We start from the raw sequence: 21748 nt of genomic DNA, 5'->3' as shown, positions 1-21748 counted from the left end.
ATAAGACTTGACCTCGAGTGTGTGATGATAATGTTAGCCTAATGAATACATCAGTGGCAAAACCACAGAGACTCTGTTCCAAGAGTAAGCTTTAAATAATGCCAATTGTTTCATGTCTGGCGGCACGGTGGCTAAGTGGGTAGCGCTGTCGCCTCACAGCAAGAAGGCCCTGGGTTGCATGTTCTCCCCTTGTCTGCATGGGTTTCCTCCGGGAGCTCCGATTTCACAGTCCAAAAACATGCAGTCAGGTTAATTGGAGACACTGAATTGCCCTATAGGTGAATGGGTGTGTGTGTGTGTGTCTGCCCTGCGATGGACTGGCGCCCCGTCCAGGGTGTTACTGTGTGCCTTGTGCCCATTAAATAAGCTGGGATAGACTCCAGCACCCTCCCGTGACCCTAATTGGATAAGCGGTTAAGAAAGTGAGTGAGTGAGTGTTTCATGTCTGTGGAGCTGCCCGGCCAGCCAATAGCACAGCTGAGATTTGAACCTTGAATTTTAGTGGTAGTAGGCTGGCGTATTTTATGGCTATGCCAAATCAATAAAGTAAGTGTGTTAGTGCGGTAAGGTTGCCTGAGATAAAAGCAAAACTTACAATTAAAATGGTACTTTTAAATCTTTTAAAGTCTTACTTGATTTGAATGCCCACTGTAAACTGGCACTTTTTAAGGCAGTGCAGAAATGGCAACACTGTTTGAGGTTAATGTAAAATATTTCATTAAAAAAGATTTAATAAAACTAAAGTGTTATTAAATCTTAAGGCATCATGAGGTTCCAATTCATCACAAAGATGTTTACTAGGATTGAGGTCAAGGCGATGTGCAGGCCATTGGATTTTCTCCACATCAAATTCATCAAACGACGTCTTCATAGACCTCACTATTTGCACAAGAGCACATTAATCCTGGAACAGCAAGGCCTTCCTTGCTTCCCCAAATTCTCCACAAAGTTAAAAGCATAAGATTATTGGTTTAATACACCAGTTAGCAATGAGTGTTGCCGAAGCACCTAAAAAGCATATTTTGATTATGTTATCAAATGTCAAACCTGAACTCAGCACACAGCAACACAGTAAAACACTAATATTTCAGGTCAAGCCTCATCTGGCCACAGTTAGCCGTTTCTGAGGAAACCTCCCGCCGTGGCCGGTTTTAAGACTTCCCCAGTCGTCCCTCGAGAGTGAAATGAAAGGGTTTGGGCAGGATCTGCCCCTTGTCTGCGGCGCTTGACAAATATTGACTTGTGTGAAATCCCTCCTCATCAGGGTCTGTAGGGAACACACGCTCTGATGCCTTTAGCAGAAAACAGATAACAGCTGGACAGGGGCGCAGGAGAAAACCTCTCAAACAAACAAACACCACCAGAGGTCTGGAGAGGTGCTCCCAATCAGGAAAGCGCTATGACGACTTCAAACTTCACACAGGCTTTTTACAGGGTTCCCGCTGCCGAGGATGCGTTCGTGCACTGTTTGACGAACAGACAGGCTGACCTTTAACAATTCTGCTAACTGCTCCTCAGGCCTGGAAAGGTGTGTGACAGGAAGTTGAAGCATTAGGTGCCCGTGGTGCTTTTGCTATAAATCCAAGTGGCCTTAAAAGCCTCGTAACTCAGTTAGAAAGTGCAAAAATCTGCAGACAGACCAGGATGAGTGACATTTTTGCAATCTCTGCACAATCCTCAGCACTTTTATGAACATATGGAGTTTCAATGGACTGTTTTATTCTGTCGATGCGAGATGAGACAGATTTTACTTTATTAGGTTGTAAAATTTCTGTTTTTTCATCACTGTTAAGCTGATGAGCTCTGCTGAGGTAATCCAATAAAAAAAAAAAAATAATACAATGTTGAATTACAATGTTTTTGCTCTCAGATTATGTTTGAGCATGCACACACACATACATATGCACACACATACATACACACACATACATACGCACACACATACATACGCACACACAAACATACACACACGGGCGGCACGGTGGCTTAGTGGGTAGCACTGTCGCCTCACAGCAAGAAGGTCCTGGGTTCGAACCCCAGGTGGGGCGGTCCGGGTCCTTTCTGTGTGGAGTTTGCATGTTCTCCCCGTGTCTGCGTGGGTTTACTCTGGGTGCTCCGGTTTCCTCCCACAGTCCAAAGACATGCAAATGAGGTGAATTGAAGATACTAAATTGTCCATGACTGTGCTTGATATAAACTTGTGAATTGATGAACCTTGTGTGATGAATAGCTACCGTTCCTGTCATGAATGTAGCCAAAAGTGTAAAAACATGATGTTAAAATCCTAATAAACAAACAAACAAACATACACACACATAGACACATACTGTACATACACAAGCATATGAACATACATACACACAAAGGAGAACTGAGACCACTAGAAGATTATTATATTATACATTGGTCTTAAATTAAGTGCAATATTTTCACTACAAATCATATAATAAGCATTATTTGAGTAAACTTTTTTCAGAGACTTTTAGAACTACTTTTAGACCTGTGTGATCTGTCATAGACTCCATGACACATAATATTTATAGTCAGTAATCTGTGGTTCTAAGAATAAAAAAAGAATCTGTGATTTGTTAATTGTCTTGACAAAAGTACAAAGAAATGACATTTAATGATGTTTTTGCTGACCATATTTTGTAAAAATATGTAAAAATACATATTGTGAGTTTGATTGCTACAGCACATTTAAAAAAGTTGGTACAGAGTAACAACAAGAGTGAAACAAAATAACAGTGAAATTACAGAATAATCAAGTCACAGCGTTTCACAATAAGCAGGTGAACTGTTAACCAATGAGGAGATCATAATTAGGTATAAAACAAGGATCCACCACCACCACCCCATCACTTTGTACCAAACTTTGTGAAAGCATTGTCAGTGTAAAACTGCAAACAATGCAGGTCTTTTACCATCTGCTGTACATAAAGCCATACAATAAGATTTGTCAGTAAAAACAATATAATTTTTTTCTTTGTACTTTTGTCAGAAATTTAACAATTTGGGGTGCTCAGGGGGCACAGCGGTAAAAGTATGCTAGTCCTGGTGGATACAGGGTTCAAATCTTGGCAGTGCTATTGGCCAGTCATGCATCTACACAGACATAATTGGCTGATCTCCAGATGTGGGAGGATGGGGGGTTTAGGGTTAAATGCTGAAACAGCCAAGCCATTGGGAGGTTCACTTGTCGATGCACTCTCAGTGCTGGTCCCAAGCCTAAATTAAAATAAGATGGTTGCATTAAAAAAGGGCATCTGGCATAAAATCTGTGCCAAGTCTGGTATGTTACAAATCCAGTGTGGTGACCTCTAAATACGGGAGCAGCTAAACATAAAAAACTGAATGAACAAATCAATGTGGTGTGTAGGAGCTTTTCAGTACTTAATAGGGTCAATACTCAATAAGGTCAATTCTTGGTATGTTACGAGTGTTGGCAGGCTCTATAGTGCATGAATTTTCTGCTGTAGCGGCGCTAATATGTTGATAAAAGCCAGAGTAGCACTGCTGTACGACGACTAGCCCTGAAACATCCTCACTGAGAAACCAGCTCCCAACTGATTCAATTAGTAAAGATGAGAAAGGCTGAGAGAGAAGTTAGGTTTAATGGTGTCCTCTACTCAACCTAACTCCTAAATGCAAAGCTAAAAAGCTGTAGAAATGACAAACATGCACCCTGGAGGAGGGACTGGCTTTTAAAGCAATTGTTAACAGTGATTTAGAACAAGTCCCAGTGTTCAGCAATAAAAGATGGTTTATGTGTTAATATAATTAGTTTGGTCTTGTGAGGCTGGCTAAATAATAATATTTTATTTATTTATTTTTCCCTCAATTAATTTAAAATAATCACTGACTATTTTAGCAATCACTACACTCATTTCCCAACACACATTCTCACACACCCCAGAATTAGTAGCGCTTTATGTCAAGTGAGTATTCATACAGGAGCTGATGAATCACTCTGTAAGTAATAATTTTATAATAAACAAATTATTTCAACATTCTTTTCCATTAAAGTATGCAGCGTCACAGTGTAGGTTTAATAACAATAATCATAATAATAATAATAATGTGTGTATACAAAAGCCGAAAGAAAGAAAGAAAAGGCTGGTTTTTTTTACTTGTCTGTGTGATCAGCAAAAATACAGCATTTATGGCAGTTGGAAGACACTTTTATGCCAAGTGACTATTTATTTATTAGGATTTTACCCTCATGTTTTACACACTTTGGTTACATTCATGACAGACATGGTAGTTACTGGTTACACAAGATTTATCAGTTCAAGTGTGAAACAGTCATGGACAATTTTGTATCTCCAATTCACCTCACTTGCATGTCTTGGACTGTGGGAGGAATCCGAAGCTCCCAGAAGAAGCCCACGCAGACACAGGGAGAACATGCAAACACACAAAATGGACCCAGACCGCCCCACCTGGGGATCGAACCTGGGACCTTCTTGCTGTGAGGACCATATTTCATATACAATGAAAACAACTTAGAGTTAAAGGCCTTCCTCAGTGGCCCAACCATGGTAACTAGGCGACAAAGCGACTTGAACCAGCTACCACTGAACATAGGAAGGTATCAATTCTAGACCATGTCTGTCCTGAGTTAGAACTAAAATGAGTTATTATCATTAGCCTCTATTCATTTTAATATGGTTTGCTTACTGGTGCAATGTTTATAGAAAAAATACTGGTCCAGGACACTTCCAGATTTTCAGTTTAGGGTAGTTGTACTTCCAGGTAACCTATTTTGTAACCGTGCACTCCCACAATATCCACTTTCAGACCAATCAAAATGATGCATCAAGTCTTACTGAGAAGAGTTTCTTACCTGCACCCATGGATAGGTGGAGCCGAGCTCTTCAATCAGTTCTGCCCATTTATCAATCACCTTGCGGATCTCGGCAGGTAGCATTAAAGGCGGGGTGATGTCAGACCAAGGATGGAAGCACATAACCTTACTGAAAGAACATTAAATAAAAAAAATCTGATTTAGAAAATGCTTAAATTCTTAATATCAAAGTCAGTAGATCAATCCTTGAACTACATACAGTTAAGGTCAGGTATTTTAAAAATGGCTCATTTTTTTATCTCTGGTGTCTGACTATCAATATAATCTAGATTTTTCTGTAACATGAGCAAACAATAGCTGTCTTTCCACTGAGGAACTTTACTCAGAATTCCTATTGTGGTGCCTCAGTCACAAATGTCACACCCAAATAATATGTGACCTTTACAGTGGCAGACTTTCAATACAGGAACCCAAACACAACAGAGCTTGCTCAAATAACAAAAGTTTGCCCTGCTGATCTTAATAATAGAATTTTTGAAATTAGAATAATGTGGGACTATTCTGGTTTGCTGTTATTATATTACATTGTTTCTTGTGTGAGAAGTCTGAGCTGAGAAGCTGCTTTACCCTGTTGCTTTTATCATTGTTTTTTTCCACATTTAACATTTTCCTCCAGTTCTTTAGGGAAGCACTCTAACTGGGTGATGGATAGCATGTGATTCCTCTAAATCACGTTTTATCTTGAACTTGATACTGACAGGTGTTTAAAAAAAGGTGCAAAGGTCAGTTTTGATTGCTTTTACTGCTACAACAAAGATGGAAATATTTAACAAAAATGAAACAGAAATGATGGAAGTAAAGCAAATGTTTTGTTTATTCTTTTTTAATGTGTTTACTAACCACAATGCAGTAACACACCCCAGACAGGATCCACCACCTACCCAGACATAGCCAACCATGTTGGAATGTACACACCCGACCTGCCAACAGCATCGCTGGGAATTCTAACCCTGGTTCCTAGCAAAAGTGAGGTATAGTAATCCCTAAGTAAATGTAAGGCAAATGGTCATCCTGATCAGAATTGCGGCAGATCCAGTTCAACCGGGAAGTGCTAGGCGCAAGACAGGAATGCACTGGACAGGGCACCAATCCATTTCAGGGCTTCGACCATACCACCCCCTCAGACGTAGCCAATCTGTGTAGGTGAACGACTGACCGATAGCACTACTTAAATTCAAACCTGGATCTCAGTAGACCACTGTGCCACCTGAACGCCACAATCTCCTAAAGATCTCTCATTAATTTTATTTGCATGAATAATTTTTACTGTTTATTATTGACAGTCAAATTTAATTATGTGTTAATGAAATAAATAAATAAAAAATGTGTTAAGAAAATGTATTATTTAAACAATAGATTGACCAATCAAGGATATTTGGGCTGTTCTATTCGTCTGTCTATGCATTCACAATCTGTTCTTGATCCTTAAACGCTCAAACAGATCAAACCAAAGACAAGCTTCTGTGATTTTTTCCCCACATTATAGTTCAAGCACACAGAGGCAGTAAATAAAAATTTTAAGTTCCCAATTTCCAGTTCTAAGGTAAGCTAAAAACATCAAAAATCCTGCTTCACTAAAAGGCCTTTGATCCTAAGTGCTTAATAAACTACAGGGTGTGTCTGGACGTCAAGCTTTTTATGATTTCACACTACGGTTCTTTAATGTGACAAGTATGTAGTCCAGACGCCCCAACACCCCATTTCCACCTCTCAGCCAGGCACTGTGAGTTCTTTAGAGAACTGTATTCCTCATCTTAGCTTCATTCCTAAATTTAGCCTGATGGTGTTGAATTGCACTGAAGGGTACACGACTTTCCCTCACCACAGCTTTCGGTACGAAGTGGCAAAACAACGTGAGCTGCCTCAGGAAGATACAGAAGGTTTCCCACCCTAGCACATGTTCAGAAGGCCACTAATTGGCTTCCAAAAAAACAAGCTTCTCTGATTCTGAGGGGCCACTGGTTCAGCAGAGGTTCAACCTTACACCACTGTAGACAACTAGAACTGAAACATGAGATGCTACTCAATATGGCCAAAAGGATGTGGAACGTCACTTAAATACTGCCACAACCGTTGCTACGGTGTATAAAATCAATTTAATAAAATAAGTTCTATGCTTTTAACTTTGTTTGAGAAATGCCCTGTTCCAGCATGATTGTGCCCGTGCACTAAGCAAGGTCCAAAGCAGTTTTATTTGTGGAAACTTAGTTGCCTGCAAAGGGCCTTGATCTCAACCCCACAAACCCAACTGGAATTGGAATAAATTGAAATGTCAGTTACAAGCCAGGTCAACTGTCTGACCTCACAAATGCTGTTTTGACTAAATGGACACAAATGTTCACGTAAACACTCCAAAATATTGTGAAGCGTCTTTCCTATATACACCGATTAGCCATAACATTATGACCACCTCCTTGTTTCTACACTCGCTATCCATTTTATCAGCTCCACTTACCATATAAAAGAACTTTGTAGTTCTACAATTACTGACTGTAGTCCATCTGTTTCTCTGCATGCTTTGTTAGCCCCCTTTCATGCTGTTCTTTAATAGTCAGCACTCTCCCAGGACCACTACAGAGTAGGTATTATTTAGGTGGTGGATCATTCTCAGCACTGCAGTGACACTGACATGGTGGTGGTGTGTTAGTGTGTGTTGTGCTGGTATGAGTGGATAAGACACAGCAGAGCTGATGGAGTTAAAACACCTCACTGTCCCTGCTGGACTGAGAATAGTCCACCAACCAAAAATATATCCAGTCAACAGCGCCCCGTGGGCAGCAACCTATGACCAATGATGAAGGTCTAGAAGATGACCAACTCAAACAGCAGCAATAGATGAGCGATTGTTTTTGACTTTACATCTACAAGGTGGACCAACTTAGTAGGAGTGTCTAATAGAGTGGACAGTGAGTGGACACGGTATTTAAAGACTCCAGCAGTGCTGCAGTGATTGTCCTGACCTTTAAAGAACAGGGTGAAAGCAGGTTAAAAAAGTATGTCGAGAAATAGATGGACTACAGTCAGTAATTGTAGAACTACAAAGTGCTTCTATATGGTAAGTGGAGCTGATAAAATAGACAGTGAATGTGGAAACAAGGAGGTGGTTTTAATATTATGGCTGATCAGTGTATAGGCATGGAGGGTGATATAGTCACAAACGTAGGGCCCACTCATTATTGATGCAGGCCTTGCTCAGGGGCCCAATAGTGACAAATTAGAGTTGTTGGAGCTTCAAACAGCAACATTCCAATCAACAGTCCTGATTTAAACAATGCTTTTCCACTGCCACAAGAGGAATAAGATGTCAAAAAACTTTATTATCAGGTGTTCACACACGTTTAGCTACACAGTGTATTTAAATACAGAGTTGTAAAGGTAGAGAGGTAGAGAGCAACTTCTTGTAAATTCTTCAAGAAAGGCAAATTAAACTGTACTTTGACCATTGGCTCACTTTTTTGATTATGGCACCACCTAGTGGTTGTACTAAGTGACAGAACATCACGCTTATATATTTTAGTCAAAAATCAAATAAATTAATCAATAACACACAGTTGATACCCCTTGACAACAGATTTAGAAGCACGACTGCCGGGTTTTGCTTTAATTCAGTCACAAGGACGTCAGATAACGAATCCTGATGAATTCCCTCAGAGAACGTTTCTCCACTCCAACAACAACCATCCACGAACAGTTCTTACACCGACATTACTTCCAAAAGCATTCATGAACCTAGCAGAGACAGCTTTGCCCCATGGCTACTAAAGTTAATGGAATATGTACATCTTTAATCATTTTTTTGTTTTGTGTTTGGCCTACAGGTTTCAAGGCCGTTGTTCCTCTTAGACGTTTTCAAGGTCTAAAATACAGAAATCTATCCTCATAACGTACATGAATATTTAATATTTTACGAATAATACAGAAATCGAATTCTCCCTTTTAGCTATTTCAGTAGAAGCGCTGCCTGTATAACACAAAAAAGCACTAGGAAAGAACAATTTCACTAGAAGGAAAATTCTTCAAATCCATAAACATTCCTCATATCTCTTTTCCACTGTAGATAAACAAACAAATTAAAGCAAAATTTCAGGTTATTCCAAAACAAAATAGTTTTTTGTTTGGGGATTTGCTGATGCCTTCACTGTAAAACCAGCTCTAAATTCACAGCTGGATTTTAAGAATCAGTCTAGACCAGCGTACAGTGCCGTAAAAAGTATTTGCTGCATTTCTAAATTTCTCTATTTGTGCATCCTTGCCACACTTAATTGTTTTAGGTATTTAAAGGAGAACCTAGGTAAACACAAAATACAGTTTTAAAACAATAATTAAATTTATTAACAGAAAAAAATTCTATCCAGCACCAGCAGGTCGTTTCCAAGGTTTTGGGACTCTAGTAAACCAATTTTTCAATACTTATAAATAATAGCTCAAATAGTTCTAGTGCTGTAGTAAATCTTCCCAGACGTGGCCAGCCAGCTAAATATTTTTCACATTGACATGTTTTCCAAAAAGTCACAAGAGAACCAACACAAATATCTAGCCAAATAAGTTTTACATTCATGCTTCCACCAATAAAAATACTAAGATAAAGAGGTATCCATGGCAGAATTTCAAGGTGAAAACCTGCCAGTGGGACCATTATTTTTTTAGTATTAGCCTCCATTGTTCTGCTGACAAACCACCAATGTAAACATCAGACAAACCAAAACAAAACAAAGCTTAGTTTAATAAGCTGGAGGAATACGCACAGGACAGTGAGTAACACTTCATCTTAATTCTAATACTAAGTGCTTTTAACTTGGCCACAGGCTCTTTTTTCTTTTCTGCATTCAGAATGTAGATTTTAAACCATAGTTGATGGCAAACTATTTATTACAAGTGCATCATTTAAGTATTTTTATTTCATTTTAATGTTTTTCACCTCTGAAGAAATTTTTTTTATTTTCTCCCACAGCCAGGAAGGTTTGCTGCTGTGCCTTAATTTAGAACATCTGGTCAATACTCCCAATGATGTCTCTAGCAGTAGCGATTTCTCTAAGACTGCAAGGGAAGCTCAGCTTCCCCTAAAATGTCAAAAATAAATGGTCAAATATGTACAGTTGTGTTAACATTTCATTGACTACAAATGCGTTAGAACAAGTTCATCTTGAAGACGAGTTCGTTCAGAATCAGCTACTTATCACAAATCGACTGACTCGATTTTGTTAACTCCCGTAGCGTCAATGCATTTGCCCGTAGAAGCTGAGCGTCTATTCACTTCAATGGGACTGCATGGAAAAGTTTTTTTCATTGCTTCGAAACTCGCCGGTCATTGGATAATGACCGGCGAGACCCCCCCTGTGGGCGGGTCTGGACGCTGAGCTTCTGCAAGATGATTGGAGGATCAGTCGAAAGGCTGAATCCCGTTTTGATTGACAGCTATTTTGAGATCTACACGTCACTTAATCACTGGCAGCTTCAGTCCCATCGAGGATTTTGCGAGTGAAGTCGAAAGACAAACTGCAACCCATTTCTTGGTATTTGCTTGGTGAAATTACTTGACCATTTCCATTGTTCATTGTGTAAATAAAACACACTCATAGTATTTGTTTCAGGACACTGGTCAAGTCTCAAGAAAAGACGCCTACTTGGTATGATAGGATCACAGGCCATTTTCTTGAAAAGGAACGGAGGGCAGGATTTATGTATAAATAAATTGACAAATTTTATGATGTAAGCCGACAATGAGCTTCCCCTCTTTGAAAGACCAGCAGCCGCCACTGGTCTCTAGTAATGTTCAGACTAACCGTAGGTGTTAAAACTAGCTATAATATGTAGGGGTCGAATAATTGTGACATGGCATCATTAACAAAATATCCTGTTACGCTAAAGCACTACATCATTCATTTTCTTTCTTTTTTTTGCTGTATTATTCAACTGATAAAGACTTTAGTTCAAGCAAAATCTAGCTCTGCCACTGCACCACCCTATTGCCTTCAAGGGTGAAATGTTGTTAGAACTGTATCCTAAATAAATCTTTGTATTTGTATTTGTAATAAACCTTTGTATTAAAATCCTGTTTAGTAAATTTAGTATGGCAATTACGTCAATCAGAATGGGTGCATTTACTTATTCACAATACAATAAATAAAATAGTTTTTCTTAAATAAAAATGCTTTAATTGCAGGAAAGACATCGTAATGTAATACAATTATGTTAATGTAGTGATTATGTAGAGACTGAATATTTATCACTGACATAAAAGAAGGGTACAATTCAGTGTTCATTATAGCAAAAATATCCTCTATAGAAAACAAACATTTGCATATTTTTTAGGGACACAAACTGTTTATTGGCTAAATTTAATAAATCCAAACTAAACAAACACATATTGCACATTTAATACATTGTGAGTTTTTCTCCAAATATTTAATTCAGAAACAGAAAAACACTGCAAGTTTAAATGTGTTCCCTAAAAAGGATGTGTTTAATTCTTTTTACCAAGAAAATGAACAAAACACGGAATTTGACCAGCAGTGTCCAAACTTTTGCTCCCTTTAAACTCTTATTATAAATGTATGGCTAAACAAAAAAGAATCTCACCAAACCCCTCTCGCAGCTTTGGTCTGAAACAAGGGATGATGATCCAAACCTATAACAGAGAAATGTTCAAACAGCTCATTTTATATAATGATATATTTTTACTTCTGTATGCTAGTACAAATAAATCTGTATTCACAGATTAACTGGACATGCACAATCTGGAGTATATAAAGCACAGACGTATAAATTAAGCACTGTTTAGTTCAAACTCAAACACTTTTATTACATCCATTTCTTTTAAAAACAGTATCCCTTCTAAAATCATACCTAAACACTATTATTATGTAGCTATTGACAATTTTAATGTTAGCATTTTAAGAAATAATCAATTATTGCATTCTAAAATCTGTGGAGTTTTGCAAATACAGTACAGCAAAGAACTTTGTTGAGCAGTTGAGCTAGTAGTACTGACAAGAATAACACCACTGCAGAGCATTCAAAGTCATGAGGATGAATTTCAGCAAAGCCTCCGACCTGGCTGGGCACAAACATAATTGGGCGAATGTTCCCACTGCAATGTGCAATCTCTGGGACTGCATGAGTGGAGGGGAGTTGCATTGAGTTCTCACCGTACATTATACAGCTGTTTGTAATAACACAACACTGGCAGGTGATAAGAAGCGGCCACTAATAGGGCGTGTTGGAGGAAGCATGTGGTGATCCGGATCTTTGATCAGATCAGGGGTTGTGCAAACGGCAGATGATTCACAATCAAGAATTAAAATTGACTAGACTGGGAAATAAAGGGAAGAAAACCCAGAAAAAAAGAACAATTCATCTTGCTTATTTTAACGTCCTTCATTGTCTTGCCTTTCTATACATCAGTGAGCTCTTTCATCCTTACTGTCCTTGCTCTTGGCATTGGACTTCTGGTAGTTCCAGTTCCATGTCAGTTGGCAGAAGGTCTTTCAGTGCTACTGCTCCCAAACTTTGGAGCTCTCTCTCAACATCTTCATACTAACGCTCTACCATCTCTTCCTTAAAAGCTCAACTTCAAAGTTTCTTTTTACTGATCACTGTTCTCCTTTACCAAGCCTTAGTTTTCATTGTTTTCTACCCCACTGTTGTTTTGTTTTTCAATGTAAAGCGTCCTTGGGTGTGTAAAAGACACTATAAAGAAATTGAACTTATTGTTATTGGTAAAAATAATTTAGATTTATTGAAACTTCTTTTCTTTTAGTGTTGTTATTGTTTATAACAGCACAGTCAGTCGTTTTTAACAAGACCTTTCAAAATTTGTTACATTTCTTTTGGCTGCTCTCATATTTAGGGGTCGCCACAGCTGATCATTCTGGTCCACATACCAGACTTGGCACACTCCTGTGCCCTTGAGCAAGGCCCTTTATAATAAATTGCTGTATTCATTCATGACTGTAAATCACTTCGGTTAAAGACATCCACTAAACGCCAAAAATGTAAATGTAGGTTAAACAGTGTAAACAGTGTCAATGCACATGTTTGTGTAGAAGGGTGTATAAACAAAGCTGAAACAGACAGACGTTCCTTAAGAATGATATTTTAGTGTTGTTATTGTTTATAACAGCACAGTCAGTCGTTTTTAACAAGACCTTTCAAAATGTGTTACATTTCTTACCCGGATCTGGAGAATTCGGCTGAAGTGCAGGAAAATCGTTATCAAAGAGGAAAGTGCTGTCATACTCAGGATTCACCTAAAATAAAATTTAATGTTTTTTTTATCAGTAAAAATTCTAATGAAAAAATCATTATAAATAATATATATTTTCCAATACAGTGAGAATTAAATTATTTAACCACTTAGTAATTTAATATGCTTCCAGTGCATCAATTTACTCACAATTTACACCAAAGGTATAATGTATGTATTTACATAATCATAAGCATAATCAAAGATTTTGGTTGGTAAGATAAACTAGACTGCAATCATTTCTGTTTCTAGCCCCCACGCAAAACTCCATTGCAATACAAGCATTTATTTCATTTTATTTAATTTATACTGCTCAGGGTCATGATTCACACTTCTGAATCAGCATTATGTAATGTCTGAAGAGCATCAGTGAGAAATGCAGGTACTCAGTTCTTAAACCATACAAAATACAGAATGTTCTGCTTAACCCCCATGCTAATACCTATTAGGTCTCATATTTTACACTAATGCTGCCCCTCATAGGTTTGACTTATAGTTATTTTGACTGCACAAACTAATAAGACCTGAATAAAATAATAGGTATTTTTCTAATAGATTTACTTTCAACACTTGGTTCATTTACCTAAGTTTGAGATGTGTGTTTTGTACATGCTGTGGATTAAACTCATTCAGTGTTCAGATGCGTACAGACAAAAAAAAAAGAAAGCAATACTATTTTTATATTAATATATGAATACTATGCAAATTAGATGTCATATTGCTCAACGTCAATCTTAGCAACTCCGGTAGATCAAATAAAGCCATCGTATGGCACAGGTAACCACTGTTAATTATTTACAGCTCCAGTCTCTAGCTGAGTTCAGGTCTTTCATTAGTGGTGTTTTGATGCACATTAAAGAAAAAATGTGTAAGTGCTATCTTAACTGTTGTTGAGTGAGGTCTTACCTCTCCATTGGCCCTGGTGTTTCCTGGACAGAGGGGGTTGTGGGGGTCATGGCGGGGGATGTTGGCCTCGGGCACCTTCTCCACCTGCCCTTTCCATGGCCGTCTCATCCGATGAGCCGAGACTACAACCCAGGAATCCCGCAGAGGGTTGTACCTCAGATGCTGGTGCTCTGCCACATGAAGCAAGTACATTAGAGATGGTGGAAACCTTTGATTAACACCAGCATCATGGGACTGTCCTTAATAGTAAATGTCAAAAGAAAAGTGAATGGTTGCCAGAATGAGCTGGGTGAAAGCAAGGTCTTAATGATTTTGACAGGGAGAATTTCACACAACCGTTACTATTAGAATATAATTGATCAAAGCCACAATTTTTGCTTGGCAAGAGGTTACATTTTTTATTTTCTTCTTGGCAAGAAGCCACTGTCTTTTGTAGTTTGTAACTGGTGCAGAAAAACAAGTTCTATTTTATGGGCACAGAAAAATCACCGGTTGTATAATAAGGATTTATGAGGCCATGATGCAACCAATATAAAAAACATTATAGAACTTTCTACACAACCAAATCAATCTAGGTCTTGACACAGCAGATGCAGTTATATTTAGAGAACCCAAACAAACTTACATAACTGAAATACCTCGAATTTGAGAAATTGTTTTGGAAAAAGAAGTCACAGAGTGACTTAGATGCAGAATAGATGCAAAAGTTTTTGTAATTCCAAAATTGCCATGATGCCCAAGTGCAGGTAAAGTCCATCCACTGCAGGGGTTTGCTCAGATGACTGATCACGTGCTAACAGTGTGTGATTATACACTCTTATTGCAGCATTTCATTTAAATGGTTTAAAAGACAAAATATGGCTGTTATATATAAATGACAAACTATTAAATACATTACAGTGCAAATTATAAAGAATAATAGGAATAAGGAACATCCAATCATGCTGTATTCACCTTTAGGATCAAACTGGAGTTTAGCACTTTCCCCGGTGTCCATTGTAAATTACAGTGACTGCAGTTTTTTTAATTAAACTTTAATAAAATATATTCAGAGCGACCTCAGATGAAGGTTTGAAACAGATGATGTTAAAGTAATTCCGGATAATTCATCCAAACTCTGTTTACAACCAGCAGTGGAGACATGAGCACTTATGGTTCCTTCACGAACTCTCTAATTTGATGTCGACAAGGTCTTCGATTGAATTAAATTCAAACCCAACGTAGGCAATTGTGCTTGCTTTTCTCCGACAAAATACAACATGTAAAAGCATTTAAGAAAAGGCAAATTTGTATTACACATTTTCTTAAACGGATAATAATATGAAAGATTGGAAACGCGTATTTACAATGATGTTAGATGTACTTGAATGTGTCACAATGTCTATGGGAAGTTTCTTCACAGCTCTGTAGATGCGTTACCATTGCGCAGTTCTAAGAGCCGCTTTTACATGCTAACATTAATGATACTGAGATAAATTATATAAAACACAAACCACTCGCATATTTTTAAAGTTTGAAGTATATATTGTTTTGGTGTTTTATTTCCGTTGTAAAAAAAAAAGACATGAATCAAAATTGCGTTTTTTTAGCGCCGTTTGATATTCTTGATTGCGCATTAGAGGTAGCCTGTGCGCTTAGTCTGAATCGCACTCTTCCCCTTATCCCTACACACTACTTAGTGCATATTGAACAGTCACGTCTCTATATTGTTTGCACACAATTCACTACGGGACTTTAAAAGTTTTTAAACGTTCACTGAATGTTCTACACTATATATTATTAATACAATTCCTTAACAGGCTCAATACTGAGACAGAGTTACTCAAACTCAAACTCAAAAGAAGCTTTATTGGCATGACAAATAAGGACATTCGTATTGCCAAAGCTCAGTTACAGAGAAATAATAAAAATAAGAACAAATATATACGAAACTATAAAACATAAAGAAAAATATAAAATAGAATAAAATAATAATATAAACAGAGTTACTATTAAAATGGAATAAAGCAAAACCAATAATTAAAAAAATAAAACATTATTATCTTATGGAACAGGAGACTGGAGACCTTGATTCCAGCCATTGATAACTGTGAGTTCTGTATTATACTCACATGCCCGCAACCCCCCAGTTCTCCAGTGACCTCCATCATTTCCTAAACCATGCAGAGATGTATTGACTGTGTCAAGCTTCCCCTAAATGAGAGTGACTTAATATGTATGAAGTGAAAAATAAAAACATTTATAGAGAATGTATCAGCATACCATTTAAGACTTTAAACAGTAGTACAGGCAAGCTGTAGACTATTGGTTAAGGTACTGGACTAGTAACCAGGTCGCTGGTTCAAGCCCCACCACTGCTAGGCTGCTGCTGTTGGGCCCTTGAGCAAGGCCCTTAACCCTCAATTGCTCAGACTGTATACTGTAACTATAATGTAATTCGCTTTGGATAAAGGCGTCTGTTAAATGCCAAAAATGTAAATGTAAATGAATGTGTTTGTGTGTATGCCCTGCGATGGACTGGCACCCTGTCAAGGGTGTTTCTGTGTGGCTTGTGCCCATTAGGAGCTGGGATAGGGTTCAACACCACCCCCTGCCTCGACCCTGATTAGGATAAGCTGCTTAGAAAGTGAGTGAACAGCTAAATATGATATTATTGGGCAGGGATAGCTCAGTGGTCAAGGTACTGGACTAGTGAACAGAAGGTTGCTGGTTCAAACCCCGCCACCACCAAGTTGCCACTGTTGGGTCACTGAGCAAGGCCCTTACCCCTCAATTGCTCATCGTGTTTCAAAACCTGTGTGTGTGTGTGTGTGTGTGTGTGTGTGTGTGTGTGTGTGTGTGTGTGTGTGTGTGTGTGTGTGTGTGTGTGTGTGTGTGTGTGTGTGTGTGTGTGTGTGTGTGTGTGTGTGTGTGTGTGTGTGTGTGTGTGTACACTTTTGTCCATATGGTGTGTCATGGAAAAAGGGAAAAGTTTTGCATGTCCTCCCCAAGTATGTGTGGTTTTCCTACAGGAACTCCGGTTTCCTAATTCTCTCTCAAAAAAAAAACGTGCAGAAGGTGGATTTGCAGCTCATAATGTCTCTAGGTGCAAGTACGTATTTCTGTTTATTTCCAGTGTGTATTCTTTCCTTCAGCCAGCGTCTGTGGACCCTGAACAGAATAAAGCGATTAGTATAAAAGAATGTTTGAATAAATAAATAATCGTTTGCTACTGATGGTGACTCATGATTGGACAGAATCTGTAATTCCACCTTACGTCACAACCCAGCAACCGAGCGTCCTAAACCGCACACTGTACACTACAAAGGCTTTTTAAAATCACGTTGATATCATTTGTATAGCGTTTCATTCTTAGTGCTTTATTGTGCTATTTAGAACACAGCCGCACTTATTAGAGCTAGCTCGCACGGCATGGCAGCAAAACTGGCCGTGTCTCAATCTGCACATTACGCACTTCCTAGTGTGTCAAATGAATAACGTCATCATAGGTCTAACACGCACTATGTAGTTCAAGATTGTGCGGTTTAGGACACGGCCGCTGTTTCAGGAGTTAGCGCTAGCACAGTTGTATGAAGTGATGAGAGTGTGAAAGTGTTGTAGCAGTTATTTTTGGTTGTTTTTTTGTTTGTTTGTTTCATGCTGCACTGCATGCGACTTATTCAGAATAACAATGTCTGTAGCTACTAAATGTCTGAAACTGGTAGTGTGTGTGGGTGTACTGGTGTTACTGGTACAGCTCCTGCAGCACTGGATGGCTAGTAAAAGCCATGTGTTTAATAAAGAGGACGTCGCCAAACTGGCCAAGCAGTACTCCGGTGAGTGAGTTCACCATACTGTAAAACAAGTGGCATTTCGGCTGTTTATTTATTAGGATTTTAACGTCATGTTTTACACACTTTGGTTACATTCATAGCAGAACAAGTAATCACTGGTTACAAGTGATTACTTAACCAGTTTGCAAGTTTAATGTCAAACACAGTCATGGACAATTTTGGATCTCCAGTTCACCTCACTTTCACGTCTTTGGACTGTGGGAGGAAACCGGAGCTCCCGGAGGAAACCCACGCAGACACAGGGAGAACCTGGACCTGGACCACTCCACCTGGGGATCGAACCCATGATCTTCGTGCTGTGAGGCAACAGTGCTACCCACTGATCCACTGTGAAGCCCCAGTGGCTATTAAAGTGGGGTTCGAGGACCTAATGATAAGGAGTCTGATGATCTGGTGTAAAGGGGATCTTTCAGCCCATGACGAGGCCAACAGTGGTGGGGCTTAAACTGGCAAAAACTGTGATAACATCAAAACAATATTAGTAACTTCAGGCGTTTTATAAAAAAACAAAACAAAATGAATGGTGTCAGTGTGAGTTTCTTTTACAGCTCAGCTTGGCACAGGCTAAAATTATATTCAGTATTTACTTAGGTCAGCTTATCTATCTCTAGCCTGACATTTATCTCTAAGGTTATCTCTAAGTTCTTTTGACTTGAGTTCAGTTAAACTACTGTGACAGTATGGCATAATCCGTCTGGAACTAGAGTGAAAGTGTGTGATATGGCAAAAAAATCTTTTTGCAATGATAGGCTGCACAATTAAAACTTGGATTAGTGGTACCTTAGTGGTTAAGATATAGGACTTGTAGTTGGAAGGTCACTGGTTCAAGCCCAATGCTGAGTTACCAATAGTGGGCCCATAAGAAAGCCCCTACACCCTCAAATGTTTTGACTGCATTCAGTCACAATTGTAAACAGTGCTTTGGTTTAAAATGCTGGTACCACAGGGATCTTTTTGAATGCTTTTGCTGTCTGTAGGACCAACCTCTCTCTGTCTGTTTCTGCATGTATGATCTGTAGGTCAGGATCATGAACAGGCCTTCTCCAAAGTGGTGGTGGAGTTCCGAAAGCACTACCCTGGCCACATCCTGCCTGACGAGGACCTGCAGTGGGTGTTTGTGAATGCAGGAGGCTGGATGGGCTCCATGTGTCTGCTCCACGCCTCTCTCACTGAATATGTGCTGCTCTTCGGGACTGCTGTGGACACAAGTGGACATTCAGGTGACTCACTTAGGTGTAGGTAACAAGCCAGATCAGTTACAGTCTTATAGCAAAGCATTTGTGGACTGTAGTATAGTGCATTTTGAAAGTAAAACTTGTATTATCTCTTCCTCAGGACGGTATTGGGCAGAAATATCGGACACTGTAATTTCTGGAACTTTTAGGCAATGGAAAGAGGGAACGACTAAAAGTGAAATGTACTACCCAGGTATGCTATTGTTTGTATATGCAGTAGGTTGCCAGGTTTGCTACATTTACATCATTTAGCAGACTTTTCCACAACCTACAAACATGTTTTGTATTGTCCTTAGTGGACATTTTTCCATTTTACCAACAATAATGATCAATCTAACAGCTGTCTTGACAGCTTTATACCTCTTTCTGGCTGCCAGTAATTAGAGGAGTCAAGTGGAAGTGGGTTAAGTTGACTGAGGCTTGGGTATAAGTTACAGGTTGTTGGGGACATGCTGATTTTTGTCTTTGTAGGTCAGCATGGTTTTAGAGCTAATGCTGGCAGCTATAGGAAAGCAGTGAAAGGAAGCACAGCAGTATCTTCCTTGTACTTATATGCAGTGTCTTGTAATTAGATACATTCGAAAGAGCTATACACCAATCAGCCAAAACATTAGGACCACCCTCCAAAAATGTGTATGGGACTGTATAGTCGCAGGCCAGTCAAAGTGCCTATTCTAACTCCTAACCACTTTACATTTTCGGCATTTAGCAGACGCCTTTATCCAAAGTGACTTACAGAACTGTGACAGTATGCAGTCTGAGCAATTGAGGGTAAAGAGCCTTGCTTAAGGGCCCAACAGCAGCAATCTGGCAATGTTGGGGCTTGTATCAGCGACCTTCTAGTCTACTAGTGTCTACTAGTCCAGTACCTTAACCACTAGGCTGCAACTGCCCTGCCCGTTTGTGGTTTGTCCTTCTTTGGACCACTGGTGGTGGAAATTCCCAGTGTGTGCGCCTGTGAGCACCCCTTGTTGTTTCAGAGATACTTCAACCCATTTGTCTGGTCATAACAATTTAGCCCTTATCAAAGTCACTCAGGTCTTTATGCTGATCGTATCTGCTGCATTTAACACATGAACTGTGAGTAACTAGCATCCGCCAAACATTAAATATATCCCTGACCAAGACATGCACAATTGTTACCAAATAGGTATTGCCATGCACATTTCTTGGGGGTAGTCTTAATGTTTTGGCTCTCATGACTTATGAGACACAGGTTCCTGTCTCTGGATTTAAAACAGTACTTTAGCACACCTATTTATTTGCTATTCTTTTTTCATGCATAGTTTTAAGTAAAAGCCCATAAGAATGTGCTGCATGATAAATTTGTTTGTGTTTTCTTTTGGCAGGCGACACAATAGTGCACGCAGTGGGTGACGCTACCGCAGTGCAGTGGACAGCTGGCACCTGGATGGTGGAATATGGCAGAGGTTTCATACCATCCACACTGGGTTTCGCACTAGCAGACACTGTTTTTAGCACACAGGACTTTCTAACACTATTCTACACTGCACGTGCGTACATGAAGTGTCTGCTTCTAGAAACCAACACCTTCCTGACTGAGGCTGGATTCTTCTGAAGCTCACACCCTGTGCCATTCTGCATTTCATAAGTGCAATCCTGTGATGTTAGGTTACAAACTGGCACATTCTGTGGCTTGTATTTAGAGGGGCAGCCAAGAACAGACAATCTGATGATTAATTAATGGACAGAACATTTCTGAAGTGGGACTGTTCGCATAATGTAAAGGACATGGATAGTACTTTATCAAACTAAAGTGGAAGAGTATTAAATATTAGTCTTTGTCCAAAACAAACCTGTCAGTATACCGAATGATTACATTTCTTATAAAAATTCTTGCTGTCAGCACTTTATACTGTCAATATTAGCAGTTATTGCATCAAGAGCTCTGTGAAAGTACTGTCAGAAGATGTGAATTCTCTGTTCTGTCCAGATCTGTCCAGAATAAACCTTTGTACTATTCTGTGCTGGGTTTTTTTTATTTTTTTTAACTTGTGTGTAAAACTAATGCCAAGAGTTTATATTCCCATAATTCTGCTCTCTAACAAAATTTAAAGTCTGGGAAAACTTGTGAGTGCCATCAGTTTTATAAGCCAGTCTATACCATCTGCTGGTGAAGCACCAACAATGGCCATTCTTAACAGAACGAAAATCGCTTTTAACAATTAGAGAAAACTATATATAAAACTAATGTATATATATATGTAATGTTAATGACATACATAGATGTTCAGGCTGTTTATGAAGCATTATAATAGGTGGTGGTTGTGTATCACCTACTATACCAGCTGTGCCAATGTACCGGATCTTTATAGTGTTACATGGCAGTCGGGGCGGCACTGTGGCTAAGTGGGTAGCACTGTCGCCTCACAGCAAGAGGGTCCTGGGTTCGAACCCCAGGTGGGGCGGTCTGGGTCCTTTCTGTGCGGAGTTTGCATGTTCTCCCTGTGTCTGCGTGGGTTTACTTCGGATGCTCCGGTTTCCTCCCACACTCCAAAGATATGCAAGTGAGGTGAATTGGAGATACAAAATTGTCCATGACTGTATTTGATATGACCTTGTGAACTGATGAACCTTGTGTAATGAGTAACTACCGTTCCTGTCATGAATGTAACCAAATGTAAAACATGACGTTAAAATT

At 39.1% G+C, this 21748-nt stretch overlaps 2 protein-coding genes across 2 annotated transcripts in view; one reads left to right on the top strand and one right to left on the bottom strand.

Annotated features, from left to right (window-relative positions):
* The window catches only part of galt (galactose-1-phosphate uridylyltransferase), a 97664-nt gene extending 82569 nt beyond the window's left edge, over positions 1-15095 (bottom strand). The window contains exons 1-5 of the mRNA XM_063014159.1: positions 14973-15095; positions 14019-14188; positions 13041-13116; positions 11447-11495; positions 4847-4976 (exon numbers count right to left, since the gene is read on the bottom strand). Coding sequence (XP_062870229.1) covers positions 4847-4976; positions 11447-11495; positions 13041-13116; positions 14019-14188; positions 14973-15015 — 468 coding nt within the window. The 5' untranslated portion in view covers positions 15016-15095. The remainder of the gene's footprint in view (positions 1-4846; positions 4977-11446; positions 11496-13040; positions 13117-14018; positions 14189-14972) is intronic.
* Positions 15096-17580: 2485 nt separating this feature from the next.
* sigmar1 (sigma non-opioid intracellular receptor 1) lies at positions 17581-21070 on the top strand. Its single transcript, XM_063014238.1, has 4 exons — positions 17581-17833; positions 18871-19071; positions 19187-19279; positions 20436-21070. The coding sequence occupies exons 1-4, from the start codon at positions 17689-17691 to the stop codon at positions 20663-20665; spliced, it is 669 nt and encodes a 222-aa protein (XP_062870308.1). The 5' UTR covers positions 17581-17688; the 3' UTR covers positions 20666-21070.
* Positions 21071-21748: the final 678 nt, after the last annotated feature.

Source organism: Trichomycterus rosablanca, chromosome 18 (assembly GCF_030014385.1).
Source record: "Trichomycterus rosablanca isolate fTriRos1 chromosome 18, fTriRos1.hap1, whole genome shotgun sequence".
Classification (NCBI taxonomy): Eukaryota; Metazoa; Chordata; class Actinopteri; order Siluriformes; family Trichomycteridae; genus Trichomycterus; species Trichomycterus rosablanca.
Note: the sequence above shows the minus strand (reverse complement) of the source record. Positions and strands in the feature narration are given on the sequence as shown.

Bases quoted from the DNA above. Each gene is read 5' to 3' on its own strand.
- sigmar1 (XM_063014238.1), top strand. From the start codon at position 17,689: ATGTCTGTAGCTACTAAATGTCTGAAACTGGTAGTGTGTGTGGGTGTA. The intron at 17,834-18,870 runs GTGAGTGAGTTC...TATGATCTGTAG, and splicing joins ACTGGCCAAGCAGTACTCCG to GTCAGGATCATGAACAGGCC. The intron at 19,072-19,186 runs GTGACTCACTTA...TCTCTTCCTCAG, and splicing joins GGACACAAGTGGACATTCAG to GACGGTATTGGGCAGAAATA.